This window comes from Callorhinchus milii, unplaced genomic scaffold (assembly GCF_018977255.1).
Source record: "Callorhinchus milii isolate IMCB2004 unplaced genomic scaffold, IMCB_Cmil_1.0 Scaffold1, whole genome shotgun sequence".
In the NCBI taxonomy this organism is placed as follows: Eukaryota; Metazoa; Chordata; class Chondrichthyes; order Chimaeriformes; family Callorhinchidae; genus Callorhinchus; species Callorhinchus milii.
In genome coordinates this window covers 130,756,442-130,784,239 of record NW_024704742.1, presented here as the reverse complement: position 1 = coordinate 130,784,239, position 27,798 = coordinate 130,756,442, and the positions used below count along the sequence as shown (strand labels likewise).

General features: G+C 44.4%; 2 protein-coding genes and 1 non-coding gene across 3 annotated transcripts in view; 1 reads left to right on the top strand and 2 right to left on the bottom strand.

Moving 5' to 3' along the window:
* Positions 1-161: 161 nt before the first annotated feature.
* On the bottom strand, positions 162-10,429 carry LOC103180979 (aquaporin-3). Its single transcript, XM_007897139.2, has 6 exons — positions 10,180-10,429; positions 5,699-5,825; positions 3,927-4,064; positions 3,140-3,258; positions 1,997-2,214; positions 162-749 (listed from the first exon to the last, which is right to left on the bottom strand). Exons 1-6 carry the CDS (start codon positions 10,285-10,287, stop codon positions 575-577), a joined length of 885 nt encoding a protein of 294 aa, XP_007895330.1. The 5' UTR covers positions 10,288-10,429; the 3' UTR covers positions 162-574.
* A 3,200-nt stretch (positions 10,430-13,629) lies between these two features.
* On the bottom strand, positions 13,630-13,746 carry LOC121850767. The gene has a single exon (XR_006085744.1). It is a non-coding gene; the product is annotated as a U5 spliceosomal RNA (small nuclear RNA).
* A 5,382-nt stretch (positions 13,747-19,128) lies between these two features.
* Positions 19,129-27,798, top strand: part of ube2r2 (ubiquitin-conjugating enzyme E2R 2) — a 53,106-nt gene continuing 44,436 nt past the window's right edge. Inside the window, exon 1 of the mRNA XM_042335742.1 lies at positions 19,129-19,390. Coding sequence (XP_042191676.1) covers positions 19,214-19,390 — 177 coding nt within the window. The 5' untranslated portion in view covers positions 19,129-19,213. The remainder of the gene's footprint in view (positions 19,391-27,798) is intronic.

Sequence of the window (27,798 nt, the reverse complement as noted above, 5' to 3'; positions counted from 1 at the left end):
AATTTCTCCCCATTGACTTATCAAACCTGCATCATTTATCAATAATCTTCTTAACCGTTACTGTTCTAGTTAAAACAGCAACATTTTCCTGAGTCATTCCTCATTAGTAAAGCCTCTGATCCCAGTTATCATCTTATGAATCTCCTTTTTATGGGGTTAGTTAGTCAGTCCTTTAGTTTGTTTGTTTGTTTGTTTATTAGTTTGGATTTCATCAGGGATTGGTCATCATCTCAGCAAAATACATGAAGGACATTAGTGTCTATTAATAACTTTTTAGGTTGATGGCATATTTTTTACATCAATAATAATATACAGTACTGAAAATGATAATTTCTCATTCATGACAGAACACTGTAAGTTTTCAAAAAAATATTCTTCCAGCCGACCGATAAGCAGAGTTAAAAATGTACCAGAAAAAAACATTTCCGCGTGTTGTAAAAACGTTGGGAAATTATACAGATTTGTTGAAAACGTGAAAATGAATGAGTTGTTCGAAGGGATTAACCTGGATTTGGATTTGACAAAAGGGAATGGAGAGGAACAGGGGGAGATATCTGGAGGTTATAACAAGCCGTCAACGCCTGCCCTTCGCTTTCACGCTGGTTAACTTTACGGTTTCCTCTGAATGGGACGTGCAGTTACTTTTTGTCTCAACCTGCAGACCCACCATGAACTGATAGACCAGAACGCCAAACATGGCCCCGACGATTGGGCTGAGAACTGGCACCCAAAACCAATAGTTCCCTGTGCTGAAAAGATAAGAAGGCAGCAAATAAAGGCACTGGGTGTTAATGAACATTGAATGAAACAAAATAATAATAATAATAACATTAATCCTTAGATTTGATATAGTGCCTTATCACGTCATCGAAACATCTCAAAGCACTTCACAGAAGAAGAATAATAATAATCCTTGAATTTGATATAGCACCTTATTACGTCATCGAGGCATTTCGAAGCTCTTCGTAGGATATACTGTAAAGTGTAGTGACTGTGTATTTTGTGGGTGAAACGTGGCAGACAATTGCGTGCAGCAGTGTTCCACAGATAGTCATGGATTGGGCGACCAAATTTTTTTAAAAGGGTTTATTACCTCTGGGAAACGATCCGCCAATCGACTAACAACCAAGTTCCTACTTACTGCTAGGTAAACAGAGGCGTGTGGAGTAAGGAATCTTGCTTAAGGTTTTGCCCTGCCGGGAATTGAACCCAGGTCGTCTCGCTTGCGAGGCGAGTGCTCTGTACGCTGTAGGACTCCTAAAATGAAATTGCTTTAACAAGTTTAAAACTTTAAAAAGTGCAATATTATTCTGGTTGCTGATATGGAAATCTCCTGCTCTCCCCCAATCACAGCAACAAGATGGCGAAAGGGACCTTCTTGTATCAATATTATAAAAATAATAATCCTTATATTTCATATAAGCACCTTTTGGAAGGATGTCTCAAAGCACTTCACAGAATTCACTTTACAGTATGCCCTGTGAAGTGCTTTGCTACGTCCTCCCGATGTGAAAGGTGCTATATGGAATGCAAGAATTATTCATATTTTATTTGTAATAATATTTCCCTGGTACCTGTCTACCTCTCCGATCTGTTCACACCCAACTCTACTTCTGCAAATCCGTCGTCCCTCCATCATTGATGACTATTAAAAATCTGGAATTCCCTGCCTTAATCCCTGCATTTTGCCCCCTCTTTGCCCATCTTCAGATCACACTTGAAAACTTTGCCCTTCGACAATGCCTTCAGTCTGCTCCCCTCTCTTTCCAGCTCGGGATCCAACCACACCCCTGTTAATCGCACTGCGACTTTGCTCGCACGAAGGGCGCTGTATATATGTAAGTTGTTGTTGTTTGTGTAGGGAGGAGGTAGTATTAGAAGTTCTAGGTAAGACCCCATTATAGATATACGTCCCCCTCTTCTTCCAAATAACTAGTCATTCGTGAAAATAAATGAAAAACAACCTTATTGAATAAGGAATAGCGGAGGAGAGTACCTGAAAACGTCATATCCCCAGCCAGCCATGGCGCTGAACAAACGAGGTCCAATGTCTCTGGCAGGATTTAAGCAATACTTGGAGTTGAAGCCCATGGACAAGCCAACGATTAGAACCACAAAGCCTATGGTGAAAGCCTCCAGCCCTGTGGCCACCGGTCTTTTCAGTGGATCCGCGATGGTCAGGATACAGAATATGAGAGCGGCCGTGCCGATGACCTGGTTTCCGGGCAGGAGCAACAACAACAACAAATTACATTTGTACAGCGCCTTTCACATCGGGAGAACATCCCAAGGTGCTGGAAACAGGCATGTGGAGTAAGAAAACTTGTTGCTGGGAATCAAACCCGCATCCTCTCACTTGCAAAGCGATTCCTCTGACCATTACGCTACAGGCTTCCATAAACAATCAGTGATTTGTAGAAAGTTTATATTCACGGGCCACCTCCACTGTTTTATTGCGCATACAGTATGATCACAAGATCGGTCTGAATGAAGAAGGCCCTTCAGCCCACCCAATCTCGTCCTTCCAGATCTCATCCACCCTACACAGCATCAGCTGCTTTTTAAATGAGTCCATTGTCCTGGCCTTCACTAGTCGTGGCAATCTGTTCTAGTGGTTGATTACCTTCTGTTTAAAGGGAAAAAAACCTCATCCCCGCCCACCTTGGTTCACACCCCCAGTTTGGGAGCAAACCCTGGACTGTCCAGCACCTTGGAATGTCCTCCTGATGTGAAAGGCACTGTATAAATATACATTTGTTATTGTCCTGGCATCTGTCTTGAAATTGCACTTTACAACTGTTTGACTCAGCCTTGACTCAGTTGGTGTCAAGCTAAGCGGTTTTAGCAGGTTGGACTCCAGCAGTTACCCCAACACACGCTGGGGTCCCCAAGCCTTGGCACTCGCCAATTTGCACCTAATACTTTCCAGAATCAGATAAACAGGAAGCATCGCTCCAGGGAGAAAGTGCACATTCTATTCCAGACACAGGGAAATTTCCATGTGTAGGTGGCACACATATGTGTTCTCAAAGTCTTAAGCACTTGCTACAAAATTCTTTGGACTCTGAAGCTGGTTTTCCTATTTTTATTCCAGTAAATAAAACAACGCATTTAATCTCATACATTTCTGCTCACTTACATGGTCAAGAAACCCATTCACCACAGTCAAATCTTCGGATGGGTATGTGGTAAATATAGCAGCAGTGGAATTGGGTCCAATGATTGTGAGTTGATTGTTACCATAGTGCATTATTGCATCTGCAATGATATCATGCAAACCCTCATTAGGTAATTTGTGAATCCTTCAAAAGTAAATTAGATAGATTTCTTTAAGGAAATTATATCTCGGGATACCATGTATAGTTTGGGACATGACATGCGCATGTGACCGCCAGGGTGATGGAAGGCGAACTGGATGGACCTTGGTCTTCTTTCATCCAGCAATTCTTATATTATATTCTTATCTCTGTTGGTTTTTTTTGGAAAATGCTAATGAACTAAAGAAAACCTAATTAAGCATTTTAAACATTTCTGCGCAGTCTCAAAGTCTAAGAATGGTCTTAATAATAATAATAATAATCCTTGCGTTTCATATAGTGCTTTTCAAGTCTTCTAGACGGCTCAAAGAGCTTTACAGAATATACTGTGAAGTGAATTGACTGTATATTTGTGGGCAAGATGATAACACCATGAGGAATTTCAGAGTTGTGGTACTCTGATTTCAGCAAAGGACAATATTGAAAGCAACAGTGCTACTTTTGGGGTCCGATTGGAAGAAAACTGTGAGTGTCCTCTTACTATCTTGATTTATATTTTTTGAAGCGATGTCTAGGCCCTTGTTTTGGTGGCTTATATCTTTTAAATGCGACATTGACAACCGTTATATTGATGCATAGGATCGAAAGAAAAGTTACTTCATTACTTACTGTGATACAAGCCAAACATTATCCCAGATCCAAAAAATGCTCCCAATGTTTGTGCCACAAAGAAGAAGGGGAATTTTATCCAGGGTTCACAAGCAAGTAAGCACAAAGCAAAGGTCACAGCAGGATTCAAGTGAGCTCCTGGACAGGATTACAAAGACAACAAGATATTACCTATGAAGAAATCAAATTGGGCTATACTGCATTTTACAAAGAATGTTCAGCATGGAACAACCTTTCCTGGTGATTATATGCCACATAAGTCTCTGAGCACTCCTTACTTCCTCCCATACGCTTCTAAACCTTCAAAGGTTTGAGCTTATTATGTTTGTTATAATAATAATAATCTTTGCATTTGATATGGAGCCTTATCAAGTCATGAAGATGTCTCAAAGGATACACTGACAACAACAACAAATTACATTTGTATAGCGCCTTTCATGTCGGGAGGATGTCCCAAAGTACTGAGTATTATTATTACAACAAGAACAAGAGCAAGATTACATTTGTATAGCACCTTACACGTCAGGAGGAACGTCCCAAAGTGCTGGACAGTGTACAGCATTTCAGACCCAAGCTGGGGTCAGGGAGGGAGAAGGGAGGGGAGGGGAAGGGGGGTGACGGATAACATGGTCGAAGAGGAGGGTTTTGCGGCGGGACTTGAAGGAGGCTAAGAAGAGGGCGAGGCGGAGTGATTGGGGGATGGAATAATAATATTTATTATTATTATTATTCCATGTGTAGGTGGGATGCACACAACGCTCAGTTTGGTTTGGATACTCCTAAGCACGGTGCTGGGTTTCCACGTGTGTCAGACACCCAGCTGACAGAAAAGGCCTGCTAAAAATTAATTTACTCGGAAATGGAATAGAAAGGATATGTTTTCACCCCATCCATCAGGCTGGAATTAAACAAAGGTCAGAGAAGTGAAGGAGCAGCATTCCAGCTCACTACACCAGCCAGACCCTTCGTGGGGAAACCGGATGACATTTTAAATAGCACTGCTTAATGCCACTGTTTTTAATGCAAGTCAGGTGGTTTGTTTGTACCTGACATTTCAGCACACAAAAATAAAAGTTTTAACACAGGCACCGAACATGAGTTTTAATTATTTTTCTAAAGAGCTTTTCTCAAATCTCACCCTGACATTTTGTCTACTTAACAGGCGTTTACATCCCGGAGAGGCCTTCCGACCTCAGAGCTTCACACTTTTTTTTATTATTATTATTATTAATGATCCTTACATTTGATAAGCTTCCTCCAACTTAATTAGGATGAGATGGGAGCCATCCTCCTCGGCTCCCGACTACATCTCCTCTCTTCCTGCTCTAACCTCCTCAACCTCTCTGGTCTCTCCCTCAATCTTTTCAGTGTCTCCCTCAAACCCTCCGAACTTGTGCGCAACCTTGGCGTCCGGTCTAATCCCCAGCTTTCCTCCAGTCCCTCAGCAAGGCTGGCTTCCTTCTCCTCTGCCATGTCTAAGTGGTAGATCTATATAAATATGTTTGTGTTGTAGTTTGTATTGTATCACCTGCCTCCAACTCCATCTCACACCCAATGCTGCTGAAACACCTCGTCACATCCTGTTTAGACCTCTTCAATATAATCCTTGCATTAACCCTACACTCAGGGCACTATAGAAATTTCAAGTTGTTGTTCTTCTTATCTCAATTATGGAGACGTCTCAAAAGCCCTTTACACGATGTACTGTAAAGTGTAGTTATTGACTGTGTATTTTGCAGGCGAATGGTTTGAGAGCAGTTTGATGCACATACCTGACACTTTACCGGTTACAAGTATACCAAGAGCCACCGCAAAGCCAAGGGTGAAAGTAAGAGTCAAAAACTCTCTCTGCTCACCGCGACTGAGGGTGTATTGTGCCATTGCTCCACAGCTGAGCATCTACAAGGAAACAAAGCAACAATTAACTTTCTCCCGTCTGCTCCTGTTACATGATACACACACCACCTCTTGTCCTTTTCCTAGAATAATATTAATAGTGCTCCTATTTAATGTAGTGCCTTTCACGTCATGAGGATATCATAATTACACATTGAGCGATTTTACAATATAAAATTACATTTGCAAAGTGCATTTCACGTCAGGAGGACGTCCCAAGGCGCTGAAATGTCAGGGATTAGGACCCGAGCTGGGGGGGCGTGGTGGGATCAGGGAAGGTGGATGGCAGAGAGGGTAGGAGGGTGGCCACAGGTACGGTCGAAGAGGAGGGTCTTGAGATGTGCCTTGAAACAGGCAAGGGAGGGAACGAGGTGAAGGGAATGTGGGATGGTTTCAGAGGGTGGAGGCAGAGTGGCTGAAGGACCGACCGCCGATGGTGGGGCGGACTGGGCAGGGGACATGGAGCAGGCCAGAGCCTGCTGAGCAGAGGGACAGGACAGGTTGATAATGGGTTAGCAGGTCAGAAAATTAGGAGGGGGCAAGGCCATGGAGAGCTTGAAGGTGAGGATGAGAATTTTTAACTCAATCCTCTGAGGGATGGAGAACCAGTGGAGTCGGGCGAGGGTGGCGGTTATGGGGTCACAGAGCCTGGTGCGGGAAAGGACACGAGCTGCAGAGCTCTGGATGGTCTGCAGCTTGTGGAGGGAAGAGTTGGGAAGGCCGACTAGCAGGACGTTGGCACAGTCAAGTCAGGTTGTAATAAAGGCATGTATGAGGGATTCGGTGGCCTGAGGGGTGAGGCTGTGGCAGAGTCGGGCAATGTTTCGGAGGTTAGGGAAGGCAGAGCGGGTCATGGCATGGATGTGGGAGAGAATTGACAGTTGAGGGTCAAACAAGACGCCTGAGTTCCTGACTGGCTCGGTGAGGTGGAGTGTGCATCCGTGGATTCTGATGTTGACGGTTCGAAAGTGTGGAGGGAGGGATGGGTAGGGGCCAGAGTTTGAGGGAGAGATGGGGAGTGGGTGGTAGTTGGGAGGGCAGAGGCAGCTGAACGGAATCCCTCGATTTTGGTCTCGAGGAAATCCAGCATCTCCTCGCAGTTGGAGTTGGAGGAGAGGATGGGCAAGGGGTAAAAGGGTGGACAGAGGAGCCAGTTGGTAATGGAGAGGAGAAGCCTGGGGTTGGTTGTCTTTGGCCTCCAAGATTATCTTGGAATAGAACGACAATTTAGCCGAGGCGAGAGCGGAGCGGTAAGCTTTAATGTGGTCCAGCCAGATCTGCCAGTGGACCGTTAAATCAGATTTCAGCCAAGTGCATTTGGAGGCCCGCACCTGACCCTTGAATGAGCGGTGTCTGGTGTGCCAGTGTGAGTTGTGTGAGTAGGAGGTGGTTCGGGAAGTGAGAGAAGCAAGGGCATCGAGAGTGGTGGAGAGGGAGTTGTGGAGGAAAGTGACCAAGAAGAATAAGTCAGAGGGGGAGGACTTCAGACAACTCCAGGGCAGTGGAGAGTGGGGGTGGGGGGGGCAGATTATTTTCCAGGGGCAGTGGGAGATGGAGGTGGATTGTGTAGCAGTGGGGCAAGGAATTGAGGAGTTAAGGGAGATGTAATTGTGATCTTTATCGGCGATTGTGAGGTCCGAGACACTGTGGCCCTGGGTAATCACCAGGTCAAGTGGGTGGCCATGAACGTGGGTGGCAGAGTGGATGTGAGGGACAGATTGCGAGAGGAAAGGAGAGAGGAGAAGCTGGTGGAGATAGAGCAAGTGGGGGTGAAGTGCAAGTTGAAGTCGCCTCAGATGAGGAGGCATTCGGAACAGAGGCAGAGGGAAGCTAGGAGGGTGGAGATGTCGGAGATGAGGGTGGGGAGGGTTTGGGAGACGATAAATCAGGAGAATTTTGAGGGAAAGATTGGAGGGATGGTAGAGGGTAAGGTGCTCTAACCACTGAGTCCTGTAGCTCAGTGGTTAGAGCACTCACCTCGCAAGCGAGAGACCTGGGTTTGATTCCCGGCAGGGCAAATCCTTTGGCAAGTTTCCTTATTCCACACGCCTGATAATAATCCCTCAAGAACAAAAATAGAATAATAATTTGATCACTCAATCCACGACTGTTTGTGAGACACTGCTGTGCGTAATTGGCTGCCGCAGTTAGCTCACAATATACAGTCAATTCACTTTATAGTATATTCTGTGAAGCGCTTTGAGACGTCTAGAAGACTTGAAAAGCGCTATATCAATGCAAGGATTATTATTAGTTATTATTATAAGGTGCTCGAAGGAGGGGAATGAGCCAGAGGAGTAGGAGGACAGAGCAAGAGACGACCTGGAGCTGAGGGTCATACTAGAATAATAATAATAGTGCTCCTATTTAACATAGCGCCTTTCATATCACGAGATATCGTAATTACACATTGAGGGATTTTAGTGTGAATTGTAGTGACTGTCTATTATGTAGGAAGCCATGACGGCCAATTTGTCCTTCATTGGAATTTTATTTAACTGCAGCAAATTGCACTTATTTAGCACCTTTCACGCGGGGAGGATGTCTCAAAGCAAGTTACAAAGAATGAGTGGAAGGGAGGGGTTGGCGGGTGGGTTGTGGGGGGTGGGGGGGGGGGGCGGCGGGGAATAGGGGGAGATGGTCGAAAATGCAGTCAAAGAGATAAAGTCTTCAGACCGAATTTCAAAAAGAGAGAGGTGAGCGTTCGAGGCAGAGGGATTTTGGAAGAGATCCAGTGTGTGGTTGAAAGCTCACCAGCTGATGGTGGGACAGAGTGGCCAGAGCATCCTGCCCACTCACGCATGGCACAGGCCAGAGTTTGCAGACCAGAAAGACTAGCAGGAGAGTAGGGTCACAGGAGATAAGGTGGGGCAAGTCTCAAGAAGGCATTTGAAGGTAGGACAAGGGATCTTAACATTGATTCATCATTGGGAGGTTAGGGAGCCAGTGAAGTCGAGTGAGGAACGGGTTGACACAAAATAATAATAATAACAATAGCAATAATAATCCTTACATTTGATATAGTGCCTTATCACAACTTCAAAACGCCTCAAAGCGCTTCACAGAATAATAATAATAATCCTTGCATTTGATATAGCGCTTTTCACGTCTTCTAGACGTCCCAAAGCGCTTCACAGAATATACTGTAAAGCGAATTGACTGTATATTTTGTGGGCAAAACACAGCAGCAAATTGTGCACAGCAGTGTCCCACAAACAGTCATGGATTGAATGACCAAATTATTTTTTTAAAGGGATTATTATCCCCAGAAAAGCGATCCGCTAATCAACTAGCAATCAGGTTCCTACTTACTGTTAGGTAAACAGAGTCGTGTGGTGTAAGGAAACTTACTCAAGTTTCGCCCTGCCGGGAATCAAACCCAGGTCTCTCGCTTGCGAGGCGAGTGCTCTAACCACCGAGAAGTAACTATATAGAAGTAGGATTGAGATTCATAGCATCTTTATAGACACACTTTATGGATTATTGAACACATTAGCAAAGTAAGCCAAATCTAGAAGACGGCCGGTGTAAAATTATAGGGTGTCAGTTTGGCTCAGGTAATAGCACTCTCAGCTCTCAACAAGTCAGAAAGTTATGGGTTCAAGACCCACATCAGGAGTTTCAACTCATAGTCTGTATTGAAGTGTCTATGAGTCATACTCACCTTCAGGTGAGATGTTAAACCAAGGTCCCGACTGCCTTTTCAGGTGGATGTTAACAATCCCATGGCACCATTCAAAAAGAAAAAGGAGTTTCTTCCAGTGTCCTGGCCAACAATTGCCAGATAATAATATAAATAATAATCCTTGCATTTGATATAGCGCTTTTCACATCTTCTAGACATCTCAAAGCGCTTCACAGAATATACAGTAAATTGTGTGCGAAAAATAAAATTGGTCATCTCAATTCATTGTAAACCATAGTTGTGTGCAAAATTGGCTGCAAGGTCACTACACTTCCCAGTGAAACCCTGTGAAGCACTTTTTTCCCAACGTGAAAGGCGCTATATGAAATATAGGGATTATTACTATTATTATTAATAGCAGAAGCACAAACCTTAGGAAGACAAATATTTTCCAAAGTGGTTCTTGCCGCTAACAAATAAACAGATGCTCCCTTTATTCTTAAAGTGATAACCTCTCCACAGGCAGCTCCGAAGACTGTAAAAACAGAAGCTGGTTTTCGCATGATTCTGCGCATCCACCTGCTGCCCCTCTCATATTTTGTGACAAACAGAAGAAAAAACCGCAGAGCGAACTCCAGGCAAAAACGGATCCACGGAAAGCACGGAACAGGTCACCGGAACAAGCAGCGAGAGTCGATGGCTCTGAATATCATCCCCGTGGGCAGAACTCACCGTGTGGATCAACGTTCCCAAACATTCCGCCAGGCATTGCTTTGCCAGCACGCTCCGCACTCTGAATGTCGTTGCCATCCTTCTCAGGGTTTCTCTTTGTATCCCCATTGTTACCCCTTGTCCCGGTGGTGAACAGCGAGGCTTTGAGGAGTTTGAGGACCTGTTGATCTGGATTCAGTGTAGGAGCCGCTGGTTGAGAGCTCTGCATCTGCAACAACTTTAAATATCCTCCACCGTCCACCTAACGGCCCCAGTCAGTCGCCATTTAAAGCAAGACTGTCAGTGATTCACATTGACTTATCGTTTTAGGAATAAACTGTTCCCTTACATTGAAGCAGAAATACGTTTCAGCCATGTAACACCCTGTGTTTTTCTTTTCTTTATCATTTCTTTCTCAAGCTCTGCGGCCTTCCTTTGCAATTAGTTTCGATGTTAAGACTTTTATTTTACGGTCCGTTGACCAAAACTGCAACTCAGCATCTTTTAAGGAATAAATAATCCTACAATCCCTGCATTTGACAAAGCACCTTATCACGTTCTTCAGACGTCTCAAAATGCTCACAGTAAAGTGGATTGACTGTATTCTGTGAGTGAAACATGGCACACAGTAGTGTCCCACAAACAGCCATGGAATGAATGACCAATTTTTATTTGGGGGATTGTTGGCCAGAACACCTGGACAAACTCCCTTCTCTTTTCACATAACGCCATGGGATCTTAAATGTCCACCTGATGGGACCTTGGATTAATATCTCAGGCCTTCAGCCTCTCTGCACCCACCCTTTGGAACTCCATCCTAACAGTCCCTTTGCCTCGCCCCCTCCCTCGCCTCTTTCAAGGCATGTCTCAAGACCCTTCTCTTCAACCGTGCCTTTGGTCACTCTCCTACCCCTACCTTCCCTGCCCTCCTGATCCCTTACATTAAAGCAGAAATATGTTTCAGCCATGTAACACCCGCGTTTTTCTTTTCTTTTTCATTTCTGTTCGGGTCCACATCCCTGACTGTCCAACGCCTTGGGACATCCTCCCGATGTGAAAGGCGCTAAACAAATGTAATTTATTGCTGTTGTCTCATCCTATTGACCATTTAACATCCATTTCGTGAGTTGCAATTCAATCCATTATCAGTCTTCGTTTTGCACAGAGTTTGGTTTAGAAATCAGGTCATAAAAAACATGGTGTTTCAAAGGTATGTCATTTCATAATCACAAGAAATGGTTTTGCAGAAGTAATCATTTCAAAGATAGTTACTAAAAAAAATTGGTTTTATTATATAATAATAATCTTTGCATTTGTTATAGCACCTTTCACAACCAGAGGATGTCTCAAAGGCCTTCACAGGAATGAATAATAATAGTAATAATAATAATTCTTGCATTTGATATTTTTTAAAAAATATATTCACTAGACAATTTGTGTTTTATTATTATTAACAATAATAATCCTCACATTTCATATAGGGACTGTGGTTCTTTGCGATGTCCTCCCGACGTGAAAGGTGCTATATCAAATGTAAGGATCATGATTATATTTGAGTTCCAGGAAAAGCAACCTCCCCAAAATTCTGAAGCACTGCAGCTTCACTAACCCATACAATGCCTTGAGATTAAGATTTGCTAATGCCAGACCTTATGCCTTGGTGACCCAGGTTAGAAAGACAGGTTCCAATTGTAGACTGTGTAGGCACTATAAATGTAATCATGTAGTCATTAAACCATGACTTTTTTCGTGTAAACAACTATAAATCTTAAGTTTTTGTCAATTGCAGGATAGGAATAAATGTCTTCAAATAGCATACGGAAAACCGACATCAAAATTAAGCCTGTATTTAAGAATTTGCCAAGCTCTGGTCGCCTGAAATGCTAAGAGAATGGAGTGAATCTAAACCCAGATGGATTTTCTTCTCCCTTTTAAAGCTAAAATTAGTTGTTTGTAAAAGGTAGTTGACTTTCTAGTGGTTGGCAAGACAAGGCATATGTCCAAAATCAATGATATATAATGTAACTTTCGATTAAATAAAATAGAATGATTGAACATTCACTGCAAATTTAAGGAATGTTTGTGAGACAAAGAGCTTTAGCTTGAATCTTTCCACAACTTCCACAACAGCGGAGTCCTGTAGCTCAGTGGTTAGAGCACTCGCCTTGCAAGCGAGACACTTGGGTTCGATTCCAGGCAGAGGGCGAAACCTTGGGCAAGTTTCCTTACTCCACACAGAGCCTAATAATAATCCCTCCAAAACAAAACAATAATAAATTGGTCATTTTCAATCTACGACTGTTTGTGGGACACTGCTGTGTGCAATTGGCCGCCGGTTTCGCCCACAAATATACAGTCAATTCACTTTACAGTCTATTCTGTGAAGTGCTTTGAGACGTCGAGAAGACATGAAAAGCGCTACATCAAATGCAAGGACTATTATTATTATTATAACTTGCATTTGTGTAGCGCCCTTCACAAAGGGTAGCATCGCAGAGCGCTTGACAGTAGCAGAGCACGACGTCGAGACAGGGGAGGAGGGTAGATGACTGTTGTCATGGTCGAACACAAAGATCTTCAGGCACGACCTGCAGATGGGGTAAGAGGGGACAAGGCAGAGGAATAGAGAAAGAGTGTTCCAGAGTTTTGGGGAGTAGTGGCTGAAAGCGTGGCCACTGATGGTGGAACGGAGGACTCAAGGGACAAAGCAGGAGGCCAGAGCCAGTCGAATGGAGGCAGCGAGTAGTGGGTTGGGGAGTCAGTAGGTCAGAGGGGTAGGAAGGTACTCGTTACACAACTGGTTGAACACAGGAATGGTTGAAAATAACAAATCTTTAGTTTTTAAACAAGGTCAGAACGGTGATTAAGGGAATTATTAGGTGCTAAACAGGAAGCAATTCAAAGGCATTTAACAACCATAATGGCAATAATTCCGACCATAAAAGGCCATTCTGACCTCGGAAATTCACTGGAATCTTTGAGTGGACCCAACAGTGTGTCTGTCATTCTCTCCCTCCCAACACCCCCCAGTTCTGACGAAGGGTCGTGGACCCGAAACGTTGACACACTTTCCTTTCTCCCGTCAGACGCTGCCTGACCAGCGACTTCTGACGTACACTCTCAGGACTCTTGGGTTACATCTCAAGCCTCATCCCTCTGTACATTTCACATGGGGGCACTCAGACGGATGGACTGCGTGAGGGGGGAGGTCAGGATCGGGAGGGGGTGGAGGAGAAGAACAAGGGTGGGAGTGGGAGTGGGAGGGTGACCAAAGGAAGGGAGTGGGAGGGTGACCAAAGGAAGGGAGTGGGAGGGTGACCAAAGGAAGGGAGTGGGAGTGGGAGGGTGACCAAAGGAAGGGAGTGGGAGGGTGACCAAAGGAAGGGGGGAGGGTGACCAAAGGAAGGGGTGGGAGGGTGACCAAAGGAAGGGAGTGGGAGTGTGTTTTACTCTGTTGTTCATTGGGAAGGGAGCTCTGCTGGTGCAGAGCCTAAAAAAATTGGGTTAAAAACTCGTAAATGCTCCTCTCCACGGAAATCTTTAGTAAAAGGCGAAAGATTTATACGATCTGAAGAGAAACCAGAGCATAGCCCGGGAGAGGTCCAGCCGCACACCAACGCCGCCCAACTCTCCTCTTTGTTGCGGTACAGCAGATTTCAAGCCCTCGCCGTTTGCCACCAGGTTGAACGCCGTGCGGCTGAGCTCCTGGGTTTCCCGATGCACAACACGGCCATTCTGCACTTGAGCACTTTTGAAGACATATTGGCCAACTATTGGTGACCGTTTAATTGTTTATGTTTCATTATTCTGACCTGCAAGGTATTGTGGGCACGTTGACGGCTCAGTCACGCAAATAACGGGCACTGGGGAGAGCCAACAGGGGGCGCCATACTGACAAGAGCAGCTACAAGACGTACAAAGATTCTCTTAACTTTGCATAGGTTTGGTCCGCAAAATACTTTACAAAATCCACTTCGCAACGTATTCTGTGAAGCGCTTTGAGACGTGTCAAAACAACGTGGTTTGAGACTTCTCGTGGCCCTATCACCCCCATCCTCGCCCGACTCCATTGGCTTCCCATCATACAGAGGATACAGTTCAAGATCCTGGTCCTCACTTTCAAAGCCCTCCGTGGCCTTGCTCTCCCCCTACCTCTGCGATCTCCTAGCCCCTTACCAACCTGCCTGCTCCCTCCGCTCAGCGGGCTTCAGCCTGCTTCACATCCCCCGTCCCACTATTGGCAGGCAGACCTTCATCCACTCTGCTCCCACCCTCTGGAATCCATCCCGGAGTCCCACCGCCTCACCCTTGCCTCCTTCAAGACCCATATCTAGACCCTACTCTTCGACCGTGTCTTCGGTCCCATTCCTTCCACCTCTTCCCTTCACCCTCCTCCATCCCGACTTCCAACTCGGGTCCAAAACAGCGCCTTGAGACATCCTCCAGATGTGAAAGCACTATACTAATGTAATTTTGTTGTTGTTGATAAAGTGCTATATCAAATCCAAGGATTAATTAATCAATAGATGCATAAACGTCAGAGGTTGTGCTGTTTTTTATTCTGGTGTGAACAAAGGAGTAGGTCGCAGGTGCTATTTGATTTATGAGACGGAGTGAGAACAGTAAAATAGCATAAACAGATTGAAAATGACATCATCTTGTGGCACTATGTGGCACTGTAAAAAAGCACAAACACAGATGTGTTGATGGTGCTCAGCAATTTTGTCATCAACTTATATTAGATTGTGCTTGTAATCAAAAGATGACCAGATTCCAAAGTGAATCACTTTCAGGAAATCTGTGTTGTGATGTGATGAGAATGAAGATCAATTGTATTGTTACTGTTCTGAGTTCCTTTTCCTCTGTTTTGTCTCCTTTCCCTGCACGGCCTGCCACACCGTCAGAGGTCGGGCCTTCAGCTTTTCTGCCCCCACCCTTTGGAACTCCATTCCACAGTGCCTTCACCTCACCCCCTCCTTTGCCTCCCACAAGGCATGTCTCAAGGCCCTCCTCTTTGACTGCACTTTCGGTCACCCTCCTAACCCTACCGTCCCTGGCCTCCAACTCTCCCAATCCCAACCACCAGCTCGGGTCCTAATCCTTGACTGTCCAGGGCCTTAGAACCTCTTCCCTACGTGAAAGGCACTGTACAAATGTTATTTGTTGTTGTTGAAGACAAGAACAACTCTTTCAATGTAAATATTTCAAGGAGATACAATACAAAAAATATTTTTGTAGCAGGCGGAGATGAAGCAGGCGGAGAGGAACTCAGAGCAGTAACAATGCAGTTGACCTTCATTCTCATTACAGCAATACTCCAAGCAGTCTCAAGATGATGTATTGCTGCAGTAAATCATTAAGTTAAATACAACCAAGAATTTTTATCTACATTGATCAGGCAAGATTTTTCCACCCTGATAAATGAAACATGTTTCCACTTTTGGCACCTAGCATCAGCATCAACTGCCCTCATTTGAGGTAGTGCATGGCTAGACATACAGTAGAGTATTTTTTTACTTTGCCATACATCAAATGTGTGTCAAGCTGATGTGGTACCAAAACATGTATTCATAATCCAGGTTGACTGTAGTCCATTACTGAGGGATTGATAGCTGTATTGTATGTTGTGCTACCTTTGGAGGTGTGTCAACCTGAACATTAGCCAGAATATACTGCATAATAGAGTGATTGTGTGTTTTATGAACGAACAGGGCAGCCAATTTGTGCACAGCAATATCTCACAATCAGTCTTGAAGTGTGTTAGGTATCCTTTATGAGTAATGGATAATTTGAGAAGAAGCAATGAAATTGAAGCTAGAAGTATAAAAGGGATCCTGGGAAGGCCCTGTCGTTGTGGGCTATGGTTGGAGTATTCGAGTGTTGCAAACTGATAAAAAGTACAATAACAACAACAAAATTACATTTGTATAGTGCCTTTCACATCGAGAGGACGTCCCAAGGCGCTGGACAATCAGTGTTTCAGACCCGAGCTGAGGGTTGAGATTGGGGAGGGTGGAGGGCGGGAGGGAAGGTGATCAAAAGCACAGTCGAAGAGGAGGGTCTTGAGATGGGTCTTGAAGTAGTTACTGAATACACCAGTTGTTGAGGATTGAGGATCATTACAACGTGAACAACCAATTTTATTTGGTGGATTATTCGTTAGTGAAAAAAACTCTGTGTGCTGTGTGCCTCGCCATGAAGTACCTCACACTGGGAGAAACTCCCAACCAATTTCGAATAGTGTCATGGGATCTTTAACGCCATTTGAACAGGCAGACGAGATCTCGCTTTAACATCTCTAGTTTCTAAAGGATGGCACCACCGACAATTCTGCATAACCCAAGCAATGCGCCAGAGCATCAGATTAGACAATATAAGATTCAGGCGCAGGACATGGGGCTTGAACCCACAACCTGACTGAAAGGTTTGAGTGCTAACAACTGAGCCGGGCTGACAACCTAATAATTTGCGACAGTGGGAGTGGCGGGAATGAAGGTGACAGCTCACATGTGCAACTCTTCGTCTGGTTTGATCACTCTTAAGCACAATGATCGACTTCAGCATGCATCAGACAACAAATTGCATTTATTTAGTGCCTTTCATGTCACGAGGACGGCCCAAGGCGCTAGACAGTGAAGAGATACGGCATATAGTTTGGGATATGGCATGCCAAGTGAACGCCAGGACGGTGGAACGTGAACGAGATGGACCTCGGGTCTTCTTCTTTCGTCCAGCAATTTTTACGTTCTCGTGTCCGTCGCCGAACGAGGGGTTGGAGTCAAGAAGGATGGAGAGCAAAGTGGGGGGGGGGGGGGGGGTGGGTGGGCGAGAAGATGACCGAAGGCACGATCGAAGAGGAAGGTCTTGATGGAAAGAAAGGAGAGGGCGAGGGTGGCGTTTCGGACCGGCTGAACGCTGATGGTGGAGCGAGCGAGCGAGCAGGGCGGGGGGGGTCCCGGGGCGCGGGGGGGCGGGGGGGGGGGGGCGTGGGGCAAGCGGGTTGGTAACGCTTCAGTCCTTCCCAGAGGAAGGAGGGGACCAAGACACCAGACTGAGCAGAGACAGCAGCCCCACGTGACACTCACACACTCCCCCCCCTCCCCCCACCCCACACTGGGCGCTGCGCATGCTCAGTGTTGGTTTCTCGGAATCTTCCCACGCCCCCCAAGGAGCGGTTACGTCACAATCGGCGGTGGCGGCGCTCGCCCCGGACCATCTTGTGCATCTGGTTGGCTTGGAGGAGCAGCTGGGAGGACTCGTCAGGCAGCCAGTCAGTCAGCCAGGGGGGGGGACAGAGAGACCAGAGCTCCAGCCAGCCCGGGCCTGAGTGTCTGTGAAGAGAGAGACCCGGGGCCTGAGTGTTTGTGAAGAGAGAGACCCGGGGCCTGAGTGTGAGCAGAGAGAGTGTGTTAGTGAAGAGAGGGAGAGCTGGGGCCTGAGTGTGAGCAGAGAGAGAGAGCTGGGGCCTGAGTGTGAGCAGAGAGAGAGAGAGAGTGTGTTAGTGAAGAGAGGGAGAGCTGGGGCCTGAGTGTGAGCAGAGAGAGAGAGAGAGAGTGTGTTAGTGAAGAAAGAGAGAGCTGGGGCCTGAGTGTGAGCAGAGAGAGAGAGAGAGAGAGAGCTGGGGCCTGAGTGTGAGCAGAGAGAGAGAGCTGGGGCCTGAGTGTGAGCAGAGAGAGAGAGAGAGAGAGCTGGGGCCTGAGTGTGAGCAGAGAGAGAGAGAGCTGGGGCCTGAGTGTGAGCAGAGAGAGAGAGAGAGAGCTGGGGTCTGAGTGTGAGCAAAGATAGTGTTAGTGAAGAGAGAGAGAGAGAGCTGGGGCCTGAGTGTGAGCAGAGATAGTGTTAGTGAAGAAAGAGAGAGCTGGGGCCCGAGTGTGAGCAGAGAGAGAGAGCTGGGGCCTGAGTGTGAGCAGAGAGAGAGCGAGAGCTGGGGCCTGAGTGTGAGCAGAGAGAGAGAGAGAGGGCCTGAGTGTGAGCAGAGAGAGAGAGAGAGAGAGAGCTGGGGCCTGAGTGTGAGCAGAGAGAGAGAGAGAGAGAGAGAGCTGGGGCCTGAGTGTGAGCAGAGAGAGAGAGAGAGCTGGGGCCTGAGTGTGAGCAGAGAGAGAGAGAGAGAGAGAGCTGGGGCCTGAGTGTGAGCAGAGAGAGAGAGAGAGCTGGGGCCTGAGTGTGAGCAGAGAGAGAGAGAGAGAGAGCTGGGGCCTGAGTGTGAGCAGAGAGAGAGAGAGAGAGAGCTGGGGCCTGAGTGTGAGCAGAGAGAGAGAGAGAGAGAGGGCCTGAGTGTGAGCAGAGAGAGAGAGAGAGAGAGAGGGCCTGAGTGTGAGCAGAGAGACAGAGAGAGACCCGAGCCCGGGGCCTGACTTTTTTTTATCCCCATATGATGCAATCGCTATCCTTCTCAGTGATGTGTGGAGAGTGGGTTTAAAGGCCGCCCTCCCCCTCCCCCCCTCCTCCCTCCCTCCCTCTCTCCCTCTCTCCTCCTCTCCCCCCTTGTGTTGCGGTGTGAAGGAGGAAAAAAAGGACAAGTCCCTTGATTTTCCTCTCTCTCTCTCTCTCTCCCTCTCTCTCTCTCTCCCTCTCTCTCTTTCTCTGAACTTCTCCTATTTGTTTGGGAGTCAGAGCCTATCCCCGAATATCCTTATAACCCCCCCTCACTCCCCCCGGGGGAGGTGCTGTTTGTTCTTCCTTTTTTTTTGTGTGTGTGTGTGTGTTACTATCACCATCACCACCACCATCATTAATTATTATTATTTTTCAGTAGTTTATTGATTCCCACCAGATTCTCAGACGACCCCCCCCCCTCCCCCTCCCCCCCACAATCTCTTTATTTTTCCAGTGGTTTATTTATTCCCCCCCCTCTTAAAAGGACCCCATTCATCTTCCCTCTCCCACAACCACAACCCCCTTTCCCCCTCTCCCACTCTCCCCCTTCCCCCCTCTCCTCCCCCCCACTCTCCCCCTCCCCCCCCAAAAAAAAAAACAACAACAACCCCCCCACTCCAAATCTCTCTCTCGTCTGTCTTATCCCTGCCGTGTGTAACCCGGTTGATCGCCCCCCGCCATGGCTCAGCAGCAGATGACGAGCTCTCAGAAAGCCTTGATGTTGGAGCTGAAGAGTTTGCAGGAAGAGCCGGTGGAAGGCTTCAGGATCACTCTGGTGGACGAGTCCGACCTCTACAATTGGGAAGTGGCGATATTCGGGCCCCCCAACACACTGTACGAAGGAGGATATTTTAAGGTATATATATATATATATATGTGTGTGTGTGTGTGTGTGTATCTATATATATGTGTGTGTATCAGAGACCCTTTTACATCTCGGATGGATGGACCAGCTTTAGCATTGTCAGAGAAAGGGGGTCATGTATGTAGTATGTAGTATGTAGTATGTAGGGGGTGGTTGGGGTGGGGGGAGAAGGTCAGCTCGATTTTAGGATTTTCCTGTATGTTTAGGGTGTTGCATTTGTTGGGGATGGTTAGATTTTGGGTCTTGTCCACACGGGTTTGATGACCCAGTGTTGTTTTTGTTTTTGTTGTTTTGTTCGTGTCCCCAAATTTAAACCTCGTCTTCTTTCTTTCTTTCTTTCTTTCTTTCTTTCTTTCTTTCTTTCTTTCTTTCTTTCTTTCTTTCTTTGTTGCTGTGTTCTGTTTGGGGATGTGATGTTTATGCCCCAAAGCTTACAGCCGAAGATGGTCTTGAATTGGCGTTGTGTTTGAACGTTTTGGTAGTTTTTTTTTAGTTTTTTTTTTTAATTTAACCCCCCCCCCCCAAAAAAAAATCGTGTGCAAGAGGTTTTGGTTGCAGTGGAAGCTTTGGGCACGATGTGGGGTTTTTTTTTGTTGTTACTGCTGCTGCATCTGTTATGAGTTGGGTTTCAGTGCCTACACGTTTATTTGTTGGCCTTACCAGATAGACATGAATGGTGGTGTTTTATTCAGGGGCTTGAGTTGTGAACTTGGAAGTGAATGTATTGTGTGTGTGTGTTTATTTTTTTTTAAGTTGAGCTGGAAGGATATTCCCCAAACACAAATGCCTGTGCCTTTGCTTGATGGCAATGTCTTTGGGACCCTACACATTTTAAAAGCAAAGATAAGTCCACTTAATGTAAAGCTGGCGTAATGTGGCACAGGGAGATTCTATGCCTAGTGTTTTTAAGTAACAGTACTGTCATCAGTAGGAATGTACTAACCCGATACAGTTCTTTTGTGTAAATGTTTTTCTTCCCCACCTCCTATGTCATCGAAGGAACTGCTGTCAGCGATGGCTTGTACTCTGTTTCCTAAATCTGGTGTTATTTTGTGAGTAGTGTGTGGACAGTGTGCTCAGCGGTTTGTTTTTGTACAAAGAAACCCGCTGACTGCATTGAATCGCCATCTGCGCAGTAATAAACTGCATTACTGTTTCCCAGTATCCCTTATTGCAGCAGATTCTCTTCTCTTTCACCATCACTAATAAAGGGGATGGGTTACTTATTAATCTCCCACACTGGTCTCTCTTAAAATCTGGTACTGGGAAGCAGGATTTCATAAATGTGGCTATCTGAGCTGAGGGGGAACATATTATTGTCGTAGGTTGTTGGTTATTCCAACCAAGGTTATAAAAAGCCGAAGGGCCTGCCTGAATTATATTTGTCGACTTGGTGTTTTCTTGGGGAAAAAATATGTTGTGGCAGATTAATCTTGGTAGCTTTGATCTTTTGTAAACAAATGTCTAAAGCTGCCTTGTGGTCACTCGATGCAACCATCATGCCGCTTATATATAGGAAAATAACATGCAACCTAGTAAAGAGGTTTGATTATTTAAGTTTTCTTCATTTGCGAGTAGGTAGTTTTCAGGATTTTTGGGGGTTTGACACATGAGGTCAGGTTACTGTTTGCTTCATCCAGGAAAAAAGGTTCTTTATCACTTTCGCAATGCTTTTGGCATTGCAAAATGGTATGTTGCAAAATAAGCACAGAATTCAACTTGCTTTTTGGGGGACAAAGTGTGACATTAACCTGTATATCTCCCTTTCTCTTCAAAAGAAACCTTTGATCTAGACTATTTCTGCAGATATCAATCCTTTAGGGTTACAATTTTAGTTGCACTACATAGAGCAATCTGAAGCATCTAAGTGAGATAACTAACTTTAGTAAAGCTGAGCAAAGTTGTTGTAGAGTACGTTATTTCCTTAAATAGATGAGGTTGAACTGTTGAAAATTGAACGGTTTGGGGAAAAAATTGCAGACCTGAGCTGTGCCAGGTGCACTTGATCTTGTGAAAATGCATCAAAGTCGCAAGTGTAGTGAATTGGTGCTCCAATGTGCTGTCACTGACTGGTGCAACAGGTTTAGTCTTTTTGGTTAAGATGGGAGGGTGAAATCGGTGGTACAAATTAAGTTCTTTGCAACTTAGAATATTGGAAGTACCCAACCCACTTCATTGTGTGGTGGTGGGGAAATAATTATGAAATATTGTGTGGGAATTCCATTTTGTATTATCAGGCAAAATAACAAAGCAGGAGTCGCAGCTTTACCATTAGCTCATTACAAAGTTTTTTTTTGTTGGGGTTTAACCATATAGAATAGTATTCTTTGGTCCGTGCCTAATGCTTTCCAGAGTTAGGATTCAGGGTGCATCCTTCCAGGAATAGAGAACATATTCTATTCCCAGGGAACGTTCCATGCATATGTGGAACTCTGTTCATTTGGATACTCGTAAGCATAGCGATGGGTTTCCACATGTCAGTTACTGAGCTGACAAAAACAATGTTTGGGTTAGCTCATCTCTCTTGGGCACTGCCATTGCATTGAACAAGATGGTGTCTATATATGAGGGAGAAGAAAAATTGGTTAGATTTTCCACTCTCGCCACTATTCGTTAGCCCCTTTGGTTGAGATGTTAAACTGAGATCCTGTCTGCCCGTTCGGATCAACATTAAAGATCCCATGGCACTGCACAGAAAGGGAGTTTCTCCCGGTGTTCTTTCTGCCCAACAATCCTCCAAATAAAAATGGTCATTCATTGCATGGCTGTTTGTGGTACATTGCTGTGAGCAATTCGCCTACAAATACAGTCACTTCACAGTAAAGCTCTTTGGGACATTCTCTCAAAGGTGCAAAAAATGCAAGGATTATTATTTATTATACATGTAGGAATGTACAGAGTGGAAATTATTATTACTGTCCTCTGGTGGAAGTAAAATTGTTTGAATGAATGTGAAGTGAGGACAGGATTGGATTTGGCTTTGATGCTCTGTGACAGGCACAGTTGAGCTACTGGAGGGTTGCCAGTACCTGGCTCTGGAGCCAGTTTGATGTACACCCATTAAGGGGAAGAGGAGAATCATGCAATATACAGCATTTTTAGTTGTTTCACTGATTTTCTTTCAGAATGATGTTTATTAATGTGTTTGAACCTTGCATAAATAAACTGAGTTACACGTTTGCCTTTAACCATGTGCAATCATTCATATTCCTATTGAATGCATTTAAAATGTGGATGTCACAGAAATGACAGAAAATCGATACTGGCAGAGTTTTATGGAAACTTGTGCAATCTTGCGCTCTAAACAGTATCCGTCAGAAATGCATACATTGCAGTATATCTCTCGCTGCAGCACTGTGGTGCAGCCTCCAAGAGTGCATATATTGCAGTACATATCTCACTGCAGCTTCTAACTACTGCACATCTTTACAAAGTCATCCCTGAACTAAGGTTTAAAATGTTCCAAAAAATGTGCTCTGGATATTCTGTAAATAGAATCTGCTGAAGGCTTTGTTCATTTGTGCCCGTGATGCTTGTGAGCATTAAGTACGACAGTATAAATGTAGCAGTAACCTTCCAGCTACAATATACTTCCCTTCTTCTGATTTGAGTATTTTGGGAGTTATGCAAGTTACGTTGCTTGTTTTGCTCCCAGTCTTGCATTCTTCTGGTAGTGAACATCGGACTGATTTGCCATACTACAGCATTAACCTTGTTATGTGTAACATGCCAATGATATTTGCAACGGTGCAAGATTGGTACAAGCAAGAGATGACTTGAAACTGTTTACTCTTTGAGCCAAGAGCTTTGTGACCAAGTTTGCACGATAGTAATCACTCAAAAGTGTTTTGAAAACTGCATGCATTGTGTGAATACTGATAATGTAACTACAGTATAAAGATGTATATCTAACCATAGGATAAAACCTGGATAAAATACATTTTGGATGTTCTAATTCTATTATGCAGTGTAGTTCAACCTTGACAATTTACTGCAGCATTTTTTTATTAGCTTGAAGGTTGAAGACAAATAATGGTATGAATTCCTATTATCTGGCTGTTTCATTGAAGTATTTTTGAAAGAATCTGTACAGCAACATCAACAACAACTTGCATTTATATAGCGCCCCTCACACAGGGTAGTGTCCCAGAGCAATCTTTGTTTTCCATATAGCGGGAGCCTTATTTTTCACTAAATGCTTTGACCAGAGACATTTTAGACCTTTGGCAATTAAGGACTAATTTAGCAGCACATCCAAGGATTGTGCTCTACCACTTAGTGGAAAGGTTTATTTCAATGGGAGATTTCCTTGCTTAGCTGTAACTTGTATAAATGTCTACTCTCTGTTGCTAGGCACTCTTCAGAAAGCTGTCCTTTTGCTCGTTCATTTGGTGACATGTTTAAAATAAATGTTAAACTGTCAGCAGCTAGAATCAATTGGGTTAAATTAAAACAGTTAGAATAGAGGCCAATTTTTTTTCGGTTGTGTTAAAAGGAATTTAAGAGAACTTTTATTTTAGACATCGAGAGAACAGTTGAGTTTTCGTCTCTTGTCCATTCAATACTAGACAGATTGATTTTTTTAGTGTTAACTTTTTTTTAAAAAACAAGTCTGATTATTTTTGGCACAAAATGACCTGATGAACCATTTTTCCCCTAACTAGTGTCTGTAGACCTTGAGGGGAAGGTAATTTCTTCTGGTTTAGCTGGCTCCAGGTGATGTGCTTGGCAATGGAACGTCAGAATCATATCAACCCTCTGTTGCAGGCTTGTTAATTCTTGAGCAAGGCCTGAACCATAATAATAATAATAATAATAATAATAATCCCCGCATTTGATATAGCGCCTTAGCACGTCGTTGAGACATCTCAAAGCGCTTCACAGAATGCACTCTAAAGCGAATTGACCATATATTTTGTGGGGCGAAATGCAGCAGCCATTTCCACACAGCAGTGTCTCACAAACATTTGTGAATTGAGTGGCCGAATTATTATTTTAATTATTTAAAATTAATAAAAGTACTCTAGGGCACTGGTGTTGTCAGACCAACCAGGCCAGCTCATCTGCAAGGATCTGGAGGGGCAGACTGCTGGGAGCAGTGAATCTTCCCACTCAGCTCCTGTTAACCTTGCAATGCCCAGACTAGAAGGGTGGTCTCAGCTGGACAAACAGCAGGAAGCTTACCAGACAGTGGTCTGAATGGTTTTCTGCATCTGTCAGTTACCCTGCTCGCCAAAATAAAACTTTTTTTTTGTCACATGAACATGCAAGCTCCAAAAAGGTCTTAACACAATCTAATCTGGTTTCAAGACGATCAGAAAATTGAGTGACCGTGGCATTGGTCATCCCCCTTCTCTTCCCCTCCCTTCTCCCTCCCTGACCCCATCTTGGGTCTGAAATGCTGTACACTCTCCAGCTCCTTGGTACGTCCTCCTGACGTTAAAGGCGCTTTACAAATGTAATCTTGTTGTTGTTGTTTTTGCGACTTTTTTTGGGCTAACCTTGGGAGAAGGTTACTATATGCAAAGCATAAATTGCTGTTCAATGCTTGAAGACCATCCTCTTCGATTGTGCCTATGGTCACACCCTCCTGGCTCAGGGTTGTGCTCTTCCACTGTCAAGCGCTCTGGGACGCTAGCCTGAGTGAGGGGCGCTATATAAGTGCAAGTTGTTGTTCCATAAAAAAACTTTTTGAAGAATTGACAAAAGGAACTCATTTAGATGTTAATATGGCACCTTTCACATTACATGTCCTGAAGCACTTTATAAAATATAATTGATTTGAAATGAATGTCACAGCCAATGCTGCAGCAAATCTGCATCAACAGCAACCCATAAACAACAATGGGATGAAAGGGCAATTCATTTGAATTTGGGTGTAAATTTGGGTTTGATTATTTCTATATTGAAACATAAAAATGGAACGCTTCCTCAGGGCAATTCTCTGAAAGTGTTCAGTTGGTTCCTACAGCTGCACTTGAGAAATGTAACTTGTATAAATTAACAGATGCGTTCTGAACGCTGCTCAGGACCAACAGCATTCATATGGTTACAGTCAATAAACTGAGAGAGGCTCCATCTTGAAAGAGCCTTTAGACCTATCAATAATTTGCCAGTTGGTAACTAAAATTAATAATCAAAGAAAGAGATGCTGATTTGAAAATGAATCATTTTATATAATCTAGAATATTATGTAAACACAGTTGATCTGTGCCAGCAGCAAGCATCTGAAATTTACTGGTGTTTACTGTATCTTTACAATTGACATAGGGACATTTCGGGACACATTTCAAAGTGCTTCACAGGACTGTATTTTGTGAGCGAATGCTGCAGCCAATTTGCGCACAACAGTGTCCCCCAAATAGCAATGGATTGAATGACCAATTTTATTTGGGGGATGGTTGGCCATTCCCTTTTTTTTCCGAATCGTGCCATGGTATCTTTAATGTTCACCTGGGCAGGCAGATGGGATTTTAGTTTAACGTCTCACCTGAAGGACGGCATCTCCAACAATCCAGCACGCCCCCGGCTTAAACACTGTGAGTTTCACACCCCAACGTGGGCCTTGAACCCACAGCCTTGTGACTCGGAGGCGAGAGTGGTACCAGCTGAGCCAAGCTGAGGCGCCACAAGAATTGCTGAATTGAATGGTCATATTAGGTTAATCTGTTGAATTATGCATTGTTTAGATTTAGCATTTTTGAATTTTAGGCAGAAGCAAATTACTTGCATCATTATCTCTGAGGCTTTGGAGGTCACAGCTAAGCAATATCTTTTGTTTTAATTTGTGTGAAACGTTTTTCCTGTTTTTGTTGCTGCATGATTTTCATTTTTGTTTATTAAGGTTCAAGAATTTTTTGTTTTTAACAGACTGCGAGCGGGTGACATTGCTGCTAAGTGATTCAGAATGATTTGCTAGCGACTCGCATGTCTAGGAAAGGTCACTAGACAATGATCAGAAGTGGAACTGAAAGCTGACTATTCTTTTTATCCCGACCCACCCCCCAAAATTATAATTCTATCTGAACCAGTTTGACACCTTAACGTAAATAATGGTTAGAAAACAGTATGTTTTATGTAAATTCCCCAAGCCACAATTTGCCTGGATCTGGAAATTGTTTGATTTTATTTAACGTGTTTCTCAATCTGTGATTGGGTAGGACATTTCCCTTAATGCTTTATTTTTATCCAGTAATAACTTTATTTGATACTTCCAATTGAATGTGGTGTTGGTAAGACACTCAGATGATTGAACACAGCTGGTGACTGTGAGGTTCATTAGATACTTATTTTCTCAGGGACACTGATTCATTCTCTGACTTCATGATGTCTGTACTCTTTGAACCTAAGGAGTGTGTGAAATTGTCCATTCAGTATTTCTCACCTGAGACCTGCTGAGCTCTTAGCAAATTCCCCTATGTATGATGTAAGGATTTTACACATCCTAAATACATGCAGATAATGCTACTCATTCAAATCATTAAAATCCACAAGGTTAATTGGCACATAATAATAATCCCTGCATTTGATATAGTACCTTATGTCTTTGAGACATCTCAAAGCACTTCACAGAATATACTGTAAAGTGTATGCTCTTCAACCGTGCCTTCGGTCATCCTCCTACCCCCGCACTTCACCCCTCCTGATCCCAACCACCAGCTCGGGTGTGGATCCCTGACTGTCCCGTGCCTGAGGAAATCCCACTTACGTGAAAGGCACTATACAAATGTAATTTGTTGTTGTAGTAGTGACTGTATATTTTGTGGGCAAAACGCTGATGGCACTGATATGGATAGCATTTCTGGACATTGCACTGTCTTGTTCACTGTGTTTCACAATGTATAAGCTCTTTGTCCTTGCAGATTTGCTGTTAAAGCTGAATAGAGGGGTGGCGGTGGGGGCAACACTTTAATTTCAAGGAGCAGTGTATATTTGAGTTCAGTGGCGGGGGGGGGGGGGGTTGATCTTATTTTGAAACTTGTGTTCTCTATTTCTAGATCTCTTGGGCAGGCAGGCAAGCTCCTTCCAGGCCTTGACAAATACACATGCTGCTGTCATAACCAGCAGGTAGGAGGTCTCTGAGAGTAGTCTAGAATGATGGCGTACCCTCCTCCAACACACTGAAGTTGGGCTGAGTTTTCAAACCCGCTATCTGAAAATCGCAGATATGAGCCTATGGCACTTCATGACATGGAATATTGAAGTGCTAGTGAATCGTTCCCAATTGATTTTAGGGAGGGTGAAGGGCAGGGATGGTAGGCGGGTGGCCGAAGGATTTGTTGGAGAGGAAGGTTTTGAGATGTGCCTTAAAGAGGGAGCAAGGCAAAGGGAATGTGGGATGGAGTTCCAAAGGGTGAGGGCAGAGAGGCTGAAGGCCAGACCGTCATCAAAAGCCAACT